The following is a 16,403-nucleotide window of genomic DNA, read 5'->3' as shown; positions in this document are numbered from 1 at the left end:
GCAATACAGCATTGCTTTCTCTTGTCCTGCAGTGACATGATGTGCAATACAGCATTGCTTTCTCTTGTCCTGCAGTGATATGTGCAATACAGCATTGCTTTCTCTTGTCCTGCAGTGACATGATGTGCAATACAGCATTGCTTTCTCTTGTCCTGCAGTGATATGATGTGGAATACAGCATTGCTTTCTCTTGTCCTGCAGTGACATGATGTGCAATACAGCATTGCTTTCTCTTGTCCTGCAGTGACATGATGTGCAATACAGTATTGCTTTCTCTTGTCCTGCAGTGATATGGTGTGCAATACAGCTTTGCTTTCTCTTGTCCTGCAGTGACATGATGTGGAATACAGCATTGCTTTCTCTTGTCCTGCAGTGATATGATGTGCAATACAGCATTGCTTTCTCTTGTCCTGCAGTGACATGATGTGCAATACAGCATTGCTTTCTCTTGTCCTGCAGTGACATGATGTGCAATACAGCTTTGCTTTCTCTTGTCCTGCAGTGATATGATGTGCAATACAGCATTCCTTTCTCTTGTCCTGCAGTGATATGATGTGCAATACAGCATTCCTTTCTCTTGTCCTGCAGTGACATGATGTGCAATACAGCATTGCTTTCTCTTGTCCTGCAGTGACATGATGTGCAATACAGTATTGCTTTCTCTTGTCCTGCAGTGATATGGTGTGCAATACAGCTTTGCTTTCTCTTGTCCTGCAGTGACATGATGTGGAATACAGCATTGCTTTCTCTTGTCCTGCAGTGATATGATGTGCAATACAGCATTGCTTTCTCTTGTCCTGCAGTGACATGATGTGCAATGCAGCTTTGCTTTCTCTTGTCCTGCAGTGACATGATGTGCAATACAGCATTGCTTTCTCTTGTCCTGCAGTGACATGATGTGCAATACAGCATTGCTTTCTCTTGTCCTGCAGTGACATGATGTGCAATACAGCATTGCTTTCTCTTGTCCTGCAGTGTTATGATGTGCAATACAGCTTTGCTTTCTCTTGTCCTGCAGTGACATGATGTGCAATACAGCATTGCTTTCTCTTGTCCTGCAGTGACATGATGTGGAATACAGCATTGCTTTCTCTTGTCCTGCAGTGACATGATGTGCAATACAGCATTGCTTTCTCTTGTCCTGCAGTGACATGATGTGCAATACAGCATTGCTTTCTCTTGTCCTGCAGTGACATGATGTGCAATACAGCTTTGCTTTCTCTTGTCCTGCAGTGATATGATGTGCAATACAGCATTGCTTTCTCTTGTCCTGCAGTGACATGATGTGCAATACAGCATTCCTTTCTCTTGTCCTGCAGTGACATGATGTGCAATACAGCATTGCTTTCTCTTGTCCTGCAGTGACATGATGTGCAATACAGCATTGCTTTCTCTTGTCCTGCAGTGACATGATGTGCAATACAGCATTGCTTTCTCTTGTCCTGCAGTGACATGATGTGCAATACAGCATTGCTTTCTCTTGTCCTGCAGTGACATGATGTGCAATACAGCATTGCTTTCTCTTGTCCTGCAGTGACATGATGTGCAATACAGCATTGCTTTCTCTTGTCCTGCAGTGACATGATGTGCAATACAGCATTGCTTTCTCTTGTCCTGCAGTGACATGATGTGCAATACAGCATTGCTTTCTCTTGTCCTGCAGTGTTATGATGTGCAATACAGCATTGCTTTCTCTTGTCCTGCAGTGACATGATGTGCAATACAGCATTGCTTTCTCTTGTCCTACAGTTATACAAATTGTTCCTGTACACATCAAAGAACAAGCAATGATATGTACAGCGCCAATTCTTTACTCAATGCCAAATTCTATCACTCTGTTAGGCTATATAGTGCTGTGATGTGATAGTTGTTGCAATTCACTTCAATGAGCTGAACATTGAATCACAAAACAATGTAATGAGCTGAGCATTGAATCACAAAACACTGTAATGAGCTGAGCATTGAATCACAAAACAATGTAATGAGCTGAGCATTGAATCACAAAACACTGTAATGAGCTGAGCATTGAATCACAAAACACTGTAATGAGCTGAGCATTGAATCACAAAACAATGTAATGAGCTGAGCATTGAATCACAAAACACTGTAATGAGCTGAGCATTGAATCACAAAACAATGTAATGAGCTGAGCATTGAATCACAAAACACTGTAATGAGCTGAGCATTGAATCACAAAACAATGTAATGAGCTGAGCATTGAATCACAAAACACTGTAATGAGCTGAGCATTGAATCACAAAACAACGTAATGAGCTGAGCATTGAATCACAAAACACTAATGAGCTGAGCATTGAATCACAAAACAATGTAATGAGCTGAGCATTGAATCACAAAACAATGTAATGAGCTGAGCATTGAATCACACAACAATGTAATGAGCTGAGCATTGAATCACACAACAATGTAATGAGCTGAGCATTGAATCACAAAACAAAACAATGTAATGAGCTGAGCATTGAATCACAAAAAAATGTAATAAGCTGAGCATTGAATCACAAAACACTGTAATGAGCTGAGCATTGAATCACAAAACAATGTAATGAGCTGAGCATTGAATCACAAAACAATGTAATGAGCTGAGCATTGAATCACAAAACAATGTAATGAGCTGAGCATTGAATCACAAAACACTGTAATAAGCTGAGCATTGAATCACAAAACAATGTAATGAGCTGAGCATTGAATCACAAAACAATGTAATAAGCTGAGCATTGAATCACAAAACACTGTAATGAGCTGAGCATTGAATCACAAAACAAAACAATGTAATGAGCTGAGCATTGAATCACAAAAAAATGTAATAAGCTGAGCATTGAATCACAAAACACTGTAATGAGCTGAGCATTGAATCACAAAACAATGTAATGAGCTGAGCATTGAATCACAAACCAATGTAATGAGCTGAGCATTGAATCACAAAACAATGTAATGAGCTGAGCATTGAATCACAAAACACTGTAATAAGCTGAGCATTGAATCACAAAACAATGTAATGAGCTGAGCATTGAATCACAAAACAATGTAATAAGCTGAGCATTGAATCACAAAACACTGTAATAAGCTGAGCATTGAATCAGAAACCAATGTAATAAGCTGAGCATTGAATCAGAAACCAATGTAATGAGCTGAGCATTGAATCACTAAACAATGTAATGAGCTGAGCATTGAATCACTAAACAATGTAATGAGCTGAGCATTGAATCACTAAACAATGTAATGAGCAACCACAATTCAGTATGTAGAATCATTGTACAGATTCTGAACAAAACCATGCAAAATTTATAATAAGATCAGATCACAAAACATATTTTTCAAGGCATATGCATCTATTGAATAGATATATAGATATGCCACAACCCAAGTTTTTGCGACCACTTGTTGAATTTGACCAGACAATTTCCACTTTATTTTCGACGTGCAAACCCGAAAATATCACCATCCGCTCGCTTGCATTTAAAATTCGGACTACTAAACATTTTCTGGTTGTTAAACAACCGTCAAAAGTTCAAATCCTTTTTGTTTTAACTATCTATAATTATATGCACGCAATCTGACCCTTTGACCTAGGATTTGGCTGGGATTGAATATTTTTTTTAAACAATATTTTGAAATGTATTTCAATATAAGTACAATATGGTTGTCTGGGTTTTCTTTCCTGAGTGAGTCTTTGCAATGTGTTTACGATTTGTATGATTACTGTTGTTTTTCCCTGAAGGAGAAGACAAGCCGAATGACCATGAAGCTAAATAGAAGTCCCACGCATGAATTGAGTGAAAGAAAATATTAAGGCAAAATAAAACCTAATATTACACTTCTTTGTGTATTTGTCAATTTTGTATATATTTGGTATGACAGTATGTTCGTAAATATCTAGAAAAATCTTGTCTTTCGTTAATAATTTCATTTGTTTGGAATGTCTATCGATCGTGTCATAATAATTTGATTGTGTTTATTTTGTTCCTTTATTTTCGAAATGTATCGCTGGCACCGTTTATTTTTTCATTTCTAACAACTGAATGACCAAGCTGACTTTGTTTTGGCTGTAAACGCATTTACATCAACATTCATAGACACAAGTCGTGCTTAAGTCCAATCACCGCACACGTTCTAGGTCCAAGTAGTCTGGTTCCCATTGGTCGACAGAATCAATAGTGTATAGGATTTACTTCATTACAAAACTGTTGAAATACCATGAAATGAACATAACGTTGTCTGGGACAAAATTACTTTGAAACTAGCTGGCGTGTGAATTCCTGTTCAGCGAGTCTACTTGTACTGATGATAACTGTAATTCTATGATTATTTCAACGCTAACATGTCCATTCATATTTTAACGAAACATAAAACTGTTTCTACTTGTACAAGTGAAGTGGCTAGGTCGAAGTGTTTAGGGCATTGCCCCTCGCATACACCGGTTTTCCTGGCCTTTGTATTACTCCTCGCATAGGGCTTTTTTGCTACTAGCAAATGATACATTTTACCACTCACATATGCCGTTTTTACCACTAGCATATGGCATATTTTGCTACTTGCGACTCGCAACTTGGTACTCGCATATGGCACTTTTTCTAGGTCGTACATACCTGAAATACAAGTAAAACGCATTATTTCTTACTTACTTGAAACACAGTAACAATTGCCCAGAGTAAGGAGTCAAAGTTTTTCCTGTCACATATTCTGGTACCATCATGTAAATATTCACAAAATTTACAGCCAAATAAATGCATGCCAAGAATGCTAAAGAGGAAAAGAAGAAGATATTTACAATTAAAATTTATAAACAAGTGAGGGTATTTGGTAGTAGATGAGAGACCTAACTCGAAAAAATTGGCAAAATGCATAAAAATTAAACTAATGACACAGACTTGCACTAATGTCACTTCAGTTATATAGCTATGCTACAGCTAATGGAGGGAAGCCATCCATTGTCACAAGGAACTGTTCATCACAATATCACACCTTGAGTAACATGACAAATGACAAATTGATAATACTTGTATGTTATACATATCTCTGAATGTGAGCTGCAACATAAGCAAGTTCGATACAGTGTGAAAAACAGTAACTTATTTATCTTGTACACATTAACAATTAGAGACTTTAAGATGCACATACGAGAACGGAACAAGAACGGGTATGTCACTGCTTTGTGCATGACCTCCACGCAAACCAATGATGTCATCGATTGCCTGGTCGTACGGCAGTCGTTTTGAACGTGATCAAGATGACTGACTCGTAGTTGATTTCCTGAGAGCTTTTCTCGCTGTCAATTTTGATTAATTTTTACTCACTGACATTGATAAAACGCTTTATATTAGAGTGATTTTGTATATTCATGCTGAAATAAGAAATATTGGATGTATTTTAGCTGATATTTATATCCACTGAAAACGCATGACATTGATCTGCTGAAAGAGGATTCGGCAAACAGGCCTGGGACCTCAGCAGAGTGGATGCAAGAGCTCTGTCAAATGCCTGGGAACTAACTACTAATTCAGATTCTGGACGTGAAATGACATAACAGATTTTATTGGATAGTTTTATCATGGTTGCTCAATGAGAGACGAATTGACATGGTTTTGTTTCAGTTACGTTTGTACGTCATTGTTTTGACACCCAAGAACGTAACGCAAACAAAATTAGAACAACATGTTATGTTCCTGTTAGGTACGCAAATCTTAAACTCTCTAGAATTAACAATGACAACAGACATTTTCCCTGTACACACCCAGTGATGGACATAGGCATGGTTGCTAGAGACACACCCAGTGATGGACATAGGCATGGTTACTAGAGACACACCCAGTGATGGACATAGGCATGGTTACTAGAGACACACCCAGTGATGGACATAGGCATGGTTACTAGAGACACACCCAGTGATGGACATAGGCATGGTTGCTAGAGACACACCCAGTGATGGACATAGGCATGGTTACTAGAGACACACCCAGTGATGGACATAGGCATGGTTGCCAGAGTCACATCCAGTGATGGACATAGGCATGGTTGCTAGAGACACACCCAGTGATGGGATATAGGCATGATTGCTAGAGACACGCCCAGTGATGGACATAGGCATGGTTGCTAGAGACACGCCCAGTGATGGACATAGGCATGGTTGCTAGAGACACATCCAGTGATGGACATAGGCATGGTTGCCAGAGACACACCCAGTGATGGACATAGGCATGATTGCTAGAGACACATCCAGTGATGGACATAGGCATGGTTGCTAGAGACACACCCAGTGATGGGATATAGGCATGATTGCTAGAGACACGCCCAGTGATGGACATAGGCATGGTTGCTAGAGACACGCCCAGTGATGGACATAGGCATGGTTGCTAGAGACACACCCAGTGATGGACATAGACATGGTTGCTAGAGACACATCCAGTGATGGACATAGGCATGGTTGCTAGAGACACACCCAGTGATGGACATAGGCATGGTTTCTAGAGACACACCCAGTGATGGGATATAGGCATGGTTACTAGAGACACACCCAGTGATGGACATAGGCATGGTTGCTAGAGACACACCCAGTGATGGACATAGGCATGGTTGCTAGAGACACACCCAGTGATGGACATAGGCATGGTTGCCAGAGACACACTAAGTGATGGACATAGGCATGGTTGCCAGAGACACACTAAGTGATGGACATAGGCATGGTTGCTAGAGACACACCCAGTGATGGACATAGGCATGGTTACTAGAGACACACCCAGTGATGGACAAAGGCATGGTTACTAGAGACACACCTAGTGATGGACATAGGCATGGTTACTAGAGACGCACCCAGTGATGAGCATAGGCATGGTTGCTAGAGACGCACCCAGTGATGAGCATAGGCATGGTTGCTAGAGACACACCCAGTGATGGGCATAGGCATGGTTGCTAGAGACACACCCAGTGATGGACATAGGCATGGTTGCTAGAGACACACCCAGTGATGGACATAGACATGGTTGCCAGAGACACACTAAGTGATGGACATAGGCATGGTTGCTAGAGACACACCCAGTGATGGACATAGACATGGTTGCTAGAGACACACCCAGTGATGGACATAGACATGGTTGCTAGAGACACACCCAGTGATGGACATAGGCATGGTTGCTAGAGACACACCCAGTGATGGACATAGGCATGGTTGCTAGAGACACGCCCAGTGATGGACATAGGCATGGTTACTAGAGACACACCCAGTGATGGACATAGGCATGGTTACTAGAGACACACCCAGTGATGGACATAGGCATGGTTACTAGAGACACACCCAGTGATGGACATAGGCATGGTTGCCAGAGACACACCCAGTGATGGACATAGGCATGATTGCTAGAGACACACCCAGTGATGGACATAGGCATGGTTGCTAGAGACACGCCCAGTGATGGACATAGGTATGGTTACTAGAGACACACCCAGTGATAGACATAGGCATGTTTACTAGAGACACACCCAGTGATGGATATAGGCATGGTTACTAGAGACACACCCAGTGATGGACATAGGCATGGTTACTAGAGACACACCCAGTGATGGACATAGGCATGGTTACTAGAGACACACCCAGTGATGGACATAGGCATGGTTGCCAGAGACACACCCAGTGATGGACATAGGCATGATTGCTAGAGACACACCCAGTGATGGACATAGGCATGGTTGCTAGAGACACGCCCAGTGATGGACATAGGTATGGTTACTAGAGACACACCCAGTGATAGACATAGGCATGGTTACTAGAGACACACCCAGTGATGGACATAGACATGGTTACTAGAGACACACCCAGTGATGGACATAGGCATGGTTGCTAGAGACACACTAAGTGATGGACATAGGCATGGTTGCTAGAGACAAACCCAGTGATGGACATAGACATGGTTGCTAGAGACACACCCAGTGATGGACATAGGCATGGTTGCTAGAGACACGCCCAGTGATGAACAAAGGCATGGTTACTAGAGACACACCTAGTGATGGACATAGGCATGGTTACTAGAGACACACCCAGTGATGGGCATAGGCATGGTTGCTAGAGACACACCCAGTGATGGGCATAGGCATGGTTGCTAGAGACACACCCAGTGATGGACATAGGCATGGTTGCTAGAGACACACCCAGTGATGGACATAGACATGGTTGCCAGAGACACACTAAGTGATGGACATAGGCATGGTTGCTAGAGACACACCCAGTGATGGACATAGACATGGTTGCTAGAGACACACCCAGTGATGGACATAGACATGGTTGCTAGAGACACGCCCAGTGATGGACATAGGCATGGTTACTAGAGACACTCCCAGTGATGGACATAGGCATGGTTACTAGAGACACACCCAGTGATGGACATAGGCATGGTTACTAGAGACACACCCAGTGATGGACATAGGCATGGTTACTAGAGACACACCCAGTGATGGACATAGGCATGGTTACTAGAGACACACCCAGTGATGGACATAGGCATGGTTACTAGAGACACACCCAGTGATGGACATAGGCATGGTTACTAGAAACACACCCAGTGATGGACATAGGCATGGTTGCCAGAGACACACCCAGTGATGGACATAGGCATGATTGCTAGAGACACGCCCAGTGATGGACATAGGCATGGTTGCTAGAGACACGCCCAGTGATGGACATAGGCATGGTTGCTAGAGACACGCCCAGTGATGGACATAGGCATGATTGCTAGAGACACACCCAGTGATGGACATAGGCATGGTTACTAGAGACACACCCAGTGATGGACATAGGCATGGTTACTAGAGACACACCCAGTGATGGACATAGGCATGGTTACTAGAGACACACCCAGTGATGGACATAGGCATGGTTACTAGAGACACACCCAGTGATGGACATAGGCATGGTTACTAGAGACACACCCAGTGATGGACATAGGTATGGTTGCTAGAGACACACCTAGTGATGAACATAGGCATGGTTGCTAGGCAGCACTTAGCTAACACAAATTACACTCTCATGAAAAAAAAAAACTGAATTACAAAACTATATGCTAATATCAGTTACTTGAAATCAGACAACCACATACCCACAGTCAATCTATTACTCTTTGCTTTGAGAGTTAATAATATAGACTTACCTGAAAATAAATATGAATAGTATGAGCAGGCAGAAAAATGTTGCAACATTGTCCATTGTTTTTAACATAACCACTAACTGCCGTCTTAATGCAGGCATGAAACGGACCAACTTTAAAATACGTAGCAAACGAAATGTTCGTAGTACTGAAAGACCACCAGTGCCATCCTGTGCAATTTCAATGATACTGTCAACAAATCAAAGAAAGCTTAAGAATAACTTTTGTTAATAAGAAATTTAGGATTAGCTGATTAAACATTAATTGCTTATGTTTTGCATAATGACATATGCACAGTTACTGACTGGCTGTTTTGCATGATGACATATGCGCAGTGACTGATTGGCAAGAACTGATCCTTCACAACAGAAGATAAAATTTAATCAAAGAAAGCTTAGAAAGAACTCCCATGTGCTGAGAGTATTGGAGACACATTAAATATAATTCGAAATTACTTAGCTGAAAACTAATTATGCAAATCAGAAAATTAATATGACCAGATTTGAGTGTAAAACTAATGAGGTCTGCGCAATGTAACAGAAAATCTATGTCTCCAAGTTTAATTGAAATGTGATTAGAACCAAAAAATTATGAATTATTATGCTTATTAGGGAATTAATATGAACAGATTTTTACCCCAAACTAATTAGGTTTGTACATTGTCCTAGAGCATCTTTATACTAAGTTTCATTGAAATGGAATGATTAGTACCGTGAAAACTCCAAAATTTCGACCCCTCTAAAAATTCGATCGCCTATTTATTTGCCGGGTTTCGGTGTTTTATTTACCTCCAAATTTTCGATTCCACTAAAAATTGCCGACTCATTCTTATTCGAAAATTGCGACCAGTTTTAGTTTTCCCACAAACGAAAAAAAAAAACGATGTGAGCGTTCAAACGGGACCTTCCTCGAAGGCATGAATCCGGGTTTCTGATTGACTGAGAGATTTTTATTTTATTGGTAACGAAAATATATTCTAAATAAACGAAGTTTGAAATAAAAACGAACACAAAAATCTCGGCATGCTGCGTTTCTGAATTGTTGATTATTACTGTACTCAGTAGTGATTATAATAATGTACACAAAATTAATTTGTTGAATGGTTATGAAATACAAATAAAAGTCAACTTAGTTTCATCGTAAGCGAATGATTCCGGTCTCGTATAAACGTTTGATGCTGTAGGATATCCGCCATGTTCTCTTAGGTCAAATAGGTCAAATCGCTAATTAACCAATCAAAAAGCTGGATGATGCCAACGTGTTCAAATTACCATAGCTTATTTAAATATGTTAATGTTATTGAACGCAATGCGGAAGAGATTGGTGTTGTAGTACGATGTTTTGGCTTGGATTTTGATGCGAAAACGGCATGATTTTTTTTAAATAAAAAAATTAGTTGTTTTTAAAAAATAAACTGGTCATCTGAAGAATAATTTAACATTGTTCACAGTGATAACAGCTCATTCTCGAAAGGAAGCTTACCCGCTCACGCTAGTCACGATAAAAATCATACACGTGTACTCTTGAATAGACAAACGTCAATGACTACGGTAAGACTCTATTTTAGCCGGCAGGATTGATTGAAATGTCCGAAAAATGACGCCAAAATACACCTTAAAAGTCCCATTTTATTTTCTTAAATCCCATTTTATTTTTTAATCCAAGGGCGAATTTACGGCAGAATTTGGTCCCTCAAATAAGGGACACGTGAGCTTTGATTCTAACCGGATACATTGCACTGGGTCGGGGAGATCGTTTGCTAAACTTCCATGTATCTTTTGTCCAATGGGTACCTGTACTTCGAACATTCGCAAGTTTTTCTAGGTAGTGCGAGACAGCTTTGTCTTTTGACCTATTAGTTTTGTGCTGACCTCTTCTCCGCGTCTTGATGTTTTGTTTTGCTTGTCATAATACTCACTGATTGATGACTTTGTTTAGATTTTGAGTTACAACTCGGCCACGACCTTTGCTTTTACCGTGAAACATGAGGAAGTTTACGTCAATTGACGGACATTGCATTTTTTAAAAACTAATGAAGCACACTGTCTATCATCCCCATTTTTTCATTTGCTGATTTCTATTCTGAAAAATTCGACCGTCCGAAAATGCACCTTAATTTTGACTCTAAAAACACGTCACATATCTAACACCAATTATTTAAAACCGGTCGAAATTTTGGAGTTTTTACGGTACTTTAGATATCAGTGTGAAAGCTTAAAATTGGTTAATTATGCAAATTAGGTAATTAATATGTACAGATTTTAACCCGCAATTATTCAGGTCTGTCTATTGTCCTACAGCATCCATGTACATTCATTGATATGTGATGTATAGTACCTGAGATATCAGTGTGAAAGTTGGTTAATTATGCAAATTAGGTGATTAATATGCACAAATATTTACCGGAAACTAATTGGGTCTGCATAATTCTAGATTCATTGAAATGTGATGATTAGTACTTTAGATATCAGTAGAAAAGCTGAAAATTAATTATGCAAATTAGGTAATTAATATGCACAATTATTTACCCTAAAACTAATCAGGTCTCTGCATAGTCCTAAAGGATCTATGTACCAAGTTTCATTGAAATGCGATGATTAGTACTTGAGATACCCGTGGAAAGCTGAAAATTAACTAATTATGCAAATTAGGTGATTAATATGCACAAATATTTATCAAAAACAATCAATCTCTGCATAGTCCTTGAGTATGTAAGTACCAAGTTTCATTGAAATGTAATGCTAACTACTTATATCAAATGCTGAAAATTAATTAATTATGCAAATTAGGTAATTAATATGTACTGATATTACCATAAAAACTATCAGGTCTGTGCAGTGTCGTATGACATCTATGTACCAAGTTTCATTGAAATGTGATGATTAGTACTTGAGATATCAGTGGAAAAACCGAAAATTGACTAATCATTATGCAAATTAGGTAATTAGTGTCCACGGATTATTACCAAAAACTAATCAAAACCTAGCATTAGTTCAGAGCATCTATGTACCAAGTTTCATCAAAATCCAATGAGTGGTTGTTTAGATATCAGTGGAACAGTCATGGAACCACTAAAAAATAGCTAATTATCATGCAAATTAGGTAATTAATATGCACGGATTTTTACCAAAAATTAATCAAATCTGCGCATATGTTCAGAGCATCTATGTACCAAGTTTCATCAAAATCCAATGAGTGGTTCTTTAGATATCAGTGGAACAGTCATAGAACAGCTAAAAATTAGCTAATTATCATGCAAATTAGGTAATTAACGAGCATGGATTTTTACCAAAACCTAATCAAATCTGCGCATTGGCCCAGAGCATCTATGCACCAAGTTTCATCAAAAACCGATGTATGGTTCTTGAGATAGCAGTGGAACAGTCGGACACACATACACACACACACACATACACACATACACACATACACACATACACACATACACACATACACACACACATACAGACACACTAACTGCAAAGACTCCCATTTTGTGCTTCGCACATGGGAGTCAAAAATTGTTGCCTAATGTTGTTATAAATATACATGTATGTATCCCTGTAATAAAACAACTTACATGATGTGTTGTCACTGCGACAGATTGCATGCTAGACCTGATCAGTGAGTAAGAACATTTGTTATAATCACAAATTCGTATAATTGTAAATTTTGGGGTCACTAAAACATTTGTTATCAAAGTGCATTGTGTATTTTATAGGAATAGGTGAGAATAAAACAATTCTATTTTTGTTCGTTTGTTTATTAACAAGACTTGAGTTACTATGACAACTGCCTAAGTCCGAAGGTTATAAAAGAAGGAGAATACATGTATTCATCCCAATAGAAAAGAGGGGACTGCTTTTGGAGACATTTAATGAAAATATGGATCAAGTCTTCTTTTTTATTCATAGAAAATGTAGTTATTGTCACATTTTTTTGACCCAAGTAGAATCTCTTGTTCAGTGGGACAGACGTATGCATTATACCGTACTTCCCCGAGTATAAGCCCACCCCTCTGTTTTTAGACATTTAACGAGTTGAGGGCACCCCGAGTATAGGCCCAGGGTGTTTTTACCGGGTGTCAACAACATTTATTAAAATATGCATGTAATCAGTTTATTTCATTGCATAAAAATCATGATCAGTACAGTAGTTTGGTTCCACTTTTACAGTGCATGACGGGCGAACATACGGTACATAGTTCGCACATTTTCTATTCTGTTATTTACTGGGATGAACCCTAATGTTGCAATAATGAAATAATCCATATTTCGTTTGAGTAGTACTAGTTTTCCAATCGGCAAAACAGCGATCGTAAAGTCAAGAAACCTAATCATTGAACATCGTTTTACTTTTCCAAATCGAGTACATTGTGAATAGGGTGTGAACAAGCAAAATAAACTTCAACATGACTTAAATTGTTGACAGACTTCTCCCACCCTCAGTTTACCTTTCGAAAATTGCGAATCAACAGGTTTTAGGAAAAAAAATCACTGTTTTTTGTCAAAATCAGATCGCATTTTAACATTGCGGTAATTCACTTCCGCATTGCGTTAAAAATAATTACTTCATCAATAATCGGAAAACTTTGTCTGTACGACACAACATTTTGATTGGTTAACGAAAGACATGACCAGTAAGGACAAAGGAAGCTGTTCAGGTAAAATTATGATGAACAACAGCATGGCGGAAATAGCTTTGTAAATAGCTTTGAGTTTGCGTACGATCAAAAACATTTCACAACAAGATAATGATAAAGATCTTGTCTTTGACTGTTTTCCAACAGACCCCAGGTACCTATTTTTGTACCGTAAATTCAGACGGTATGTAAACCATATTGTAATAAAATGTGTGTATTGTTTCGCATTTCTTTCCTCAAAAATACATAATATTTCCCAGAGACTGGCACTGTGTTAGTTGTGTTAAATGTGACTACTCGTATACATGTATATTACTGTTTAATTTCTACAAAACCAAGACAAATAGCACTCACCTAAGTACAACAATAATCCCATCAAACACATTAAATCCATTTCGTATGTACATCACTGGCCCATAAGCCAGAATTTTAAGAACCATTTCCAATGCAAATAAACTTGTAAATACCAAGTTGCTGATTTCCAATACCAGAGTTAATTCTATTGGCTGTGAAAATAAAGTGAGTAAATGCATCTATTACTGTATGTATGGAATGTCTCAATAAATAAAATATCAATCTTATTGCTTAAAAATCTTTGAAGAAAAATTACATACAGCGGAACACATTTTTTTTATTTTATGACAGTCTCTTTAAATATGTAAACAGATACAAAGCATGTCCCTGTCCAAATTCAAATTCATCACAATTGCAAAAGAAGAATGCAATCATACAAAATATGTGGCAGAATAAAGGCTCTGGCAGAATAAAGGCTCTGGCAAGAATAAAGGCTCTGGCAAGAATAAAGGCTCTGGCAAATCTGTATATGTAAGTAGAACATTTCCATCAACATTTCTGACAAAGACTTTATCCACTACAACAGATACAAGTCAGCCATTTTTAATCAGAACTTGAAATAAAAGCATGAAAATAGTCTGACATGTCAATGAATGTGGTTTGATGCAATGCAATGTCAGAAATACCACTCACCAAACAGCTGATTTGCATCCAATCTACAAAACCAAGTGACATGCAGAGAAATGTAAGGTATATCTTACCTGATTATGATACTCTATTCCCATGCTAAGTGTGTTTACTAAAATAGCAACTAATATTCCTCTCATAAAATGTTTACTGTCAACAATCTTCCGTAAAAAAGTAGAAAATCTAGAACGACAACCAACTGGCTGCTCAGGTAAATCCACATCATCTTTACCCCAACTGTAATCTGAGTCAGTGTCTATTTCACTATCAGAGTCAGAATCTGTCCAGTCATCATCATAGTCTTCTGCGCAATCATGGCAATGTGGTACGTGTGCAGGACAGGGAGTTAGCTTTGTTGATGAGTGGACATGGCATGAAGGTTCATGAAAGGATTGGCATGGGGAATGGGAATAGTGGGACAAACATGGTGATGGAGTCCTGGATAAAGGAGAGATAGCTGAAAGCCTTGCTCCTAGTGTAGTGTTAGCTTGATTTGTAAGATCTGCAATTGTAACAAAATTGAAATTAAAGTCAGAAATAAGGCAGAACAAGTCATTGTCAATGACACGTCCCCGTTCCGTTCATATTTGAGTGACATGTACATTCAAAGCAGATCAAGACCGAAATGCACCTGCATATGTACAACACATTGTGCTAAATCTGAACAAAATCCATCCATGCATGACTGAGATCCGGTTCTGGAATTGTGAAAATACGTGATTTTGATGCATTTTCGGCCTTAAAATGGCCATCATTCCGCTATTGTTAAGCAGATCATGAAACAAATGCACATATCTATTTGTGACATGATGTACCATGTGTGTGTGAAGTTTGAACTTGATCAATCCAGACATGTCTTGGATACGGATCCAGAACTGAATTCTTTAACAAAATGGCCGCCAGTCGGCCATTTCGAACTTGATCCGAAAAAAAAAGACGTGCATCAAGGTCCTATTATGTTTAATGTATGTACCAAATTTGAACAAAATCCATCCATGCATAACTGAGATACGGGTCCGGAATGGTGAAAATGTGCGATTTCAATGCATTTTCGACCTTAAAGCGGCCCCCATTTGGCTATCGTTAATGAGATCATGAAACAAATGCACATACATATTTGTGACATGATGTACCTTGTGTGTGTGAAGTTTGAACTTGATCAATCCAGACATGTCTCGGATACGGATCCAGAACTGAATTCTTTAAAACAAAATGGCCGCCAGTCGGCTATTTCGAACTTGATCCGAAAAAAAAAATGACGTGCATCAAGGTCCTATTATGTTTAATGTATGTACCAAATTTGAATGAAATCCGTCCATGCATAACTGAGATCTGGGTCCGGAATGGTGAAAATGTGTGATTTCAATGCATTTTCGGCCTTAAAGCGGCCCCCATTTGGCTATCGTTAATGAGATCATGAAACAAATGCACATACATATTTGTGACATGATGTACCTTGTGTGTGTGAAGTTTGAACTTGATCAATCCAGACATGTCTCGGATACGGATCCAGAACTGAATTCTTTAAAACAAAATGGCCGCCAGTCGGCTATTTAGAACTTGATCCGAAAAAAAAAAAGACGTGCATCAAGGTCCTATTATGTTTAATGTATGTACCAAATTTGAATGAA

General features: G+C 38.9%; 1 protein-coding gene across 1 annotated transcript in view; it reads right to left on the bottom strand.

Moving 5' to 3' along the window:
* Positions 1 to 16,403, bottom strand: part of LOC102803203 (voltage-dependent T-type calcium channel subunit alpha-1H-like) — a 264,401-nt gene that overhangs the window by 179,670 nt on the left and 68,328 nt on the right. Inside the window, exons 8-11 of the mRNA XM_085502864.1 lie at positions 14,847 to 15,274; positions 14,146 to 14,297; positions 9,153 to 9,338; positions 4,641 to 4,758 (exon numbers count right to left, since the gene is read on the bottom strand). Coding sequence (XP_085358990.1) covers positions 4,641 to 4,758; positions 9,153 to 9,338; positions 14,146 to 14,297; positions 14,847 to 15,274 — 884 coding nt within the window. The remainder of the gene's footprint in view (positions 1 to 4,640; positions 4,759 to 9,152; positions 9,339 to 14,145; positions 14,298 to 14,846; positions 15,275 to 16,403) is intronic.

The sequence above is a fragment of the Saccoglossus kowalevskii genome, chromosome 8, assembly GCF_978046115.1.
Source record: "Saccoglossus kowalevskii chromosome 8, keSacKowa6.1, whole genome shotgun sequence".
NCBI lineage: Eukaryota > Metazoa > Hemichordata > Enteropneusta > Harrimaniidae > Saccoglossus > Saccoglossus kowalevskii.
The sequence above is the reverse complement of the archived record's forward strand: the minus strand, read 5'-3'. Positions and strand labels throughout refer to the sequence as shown.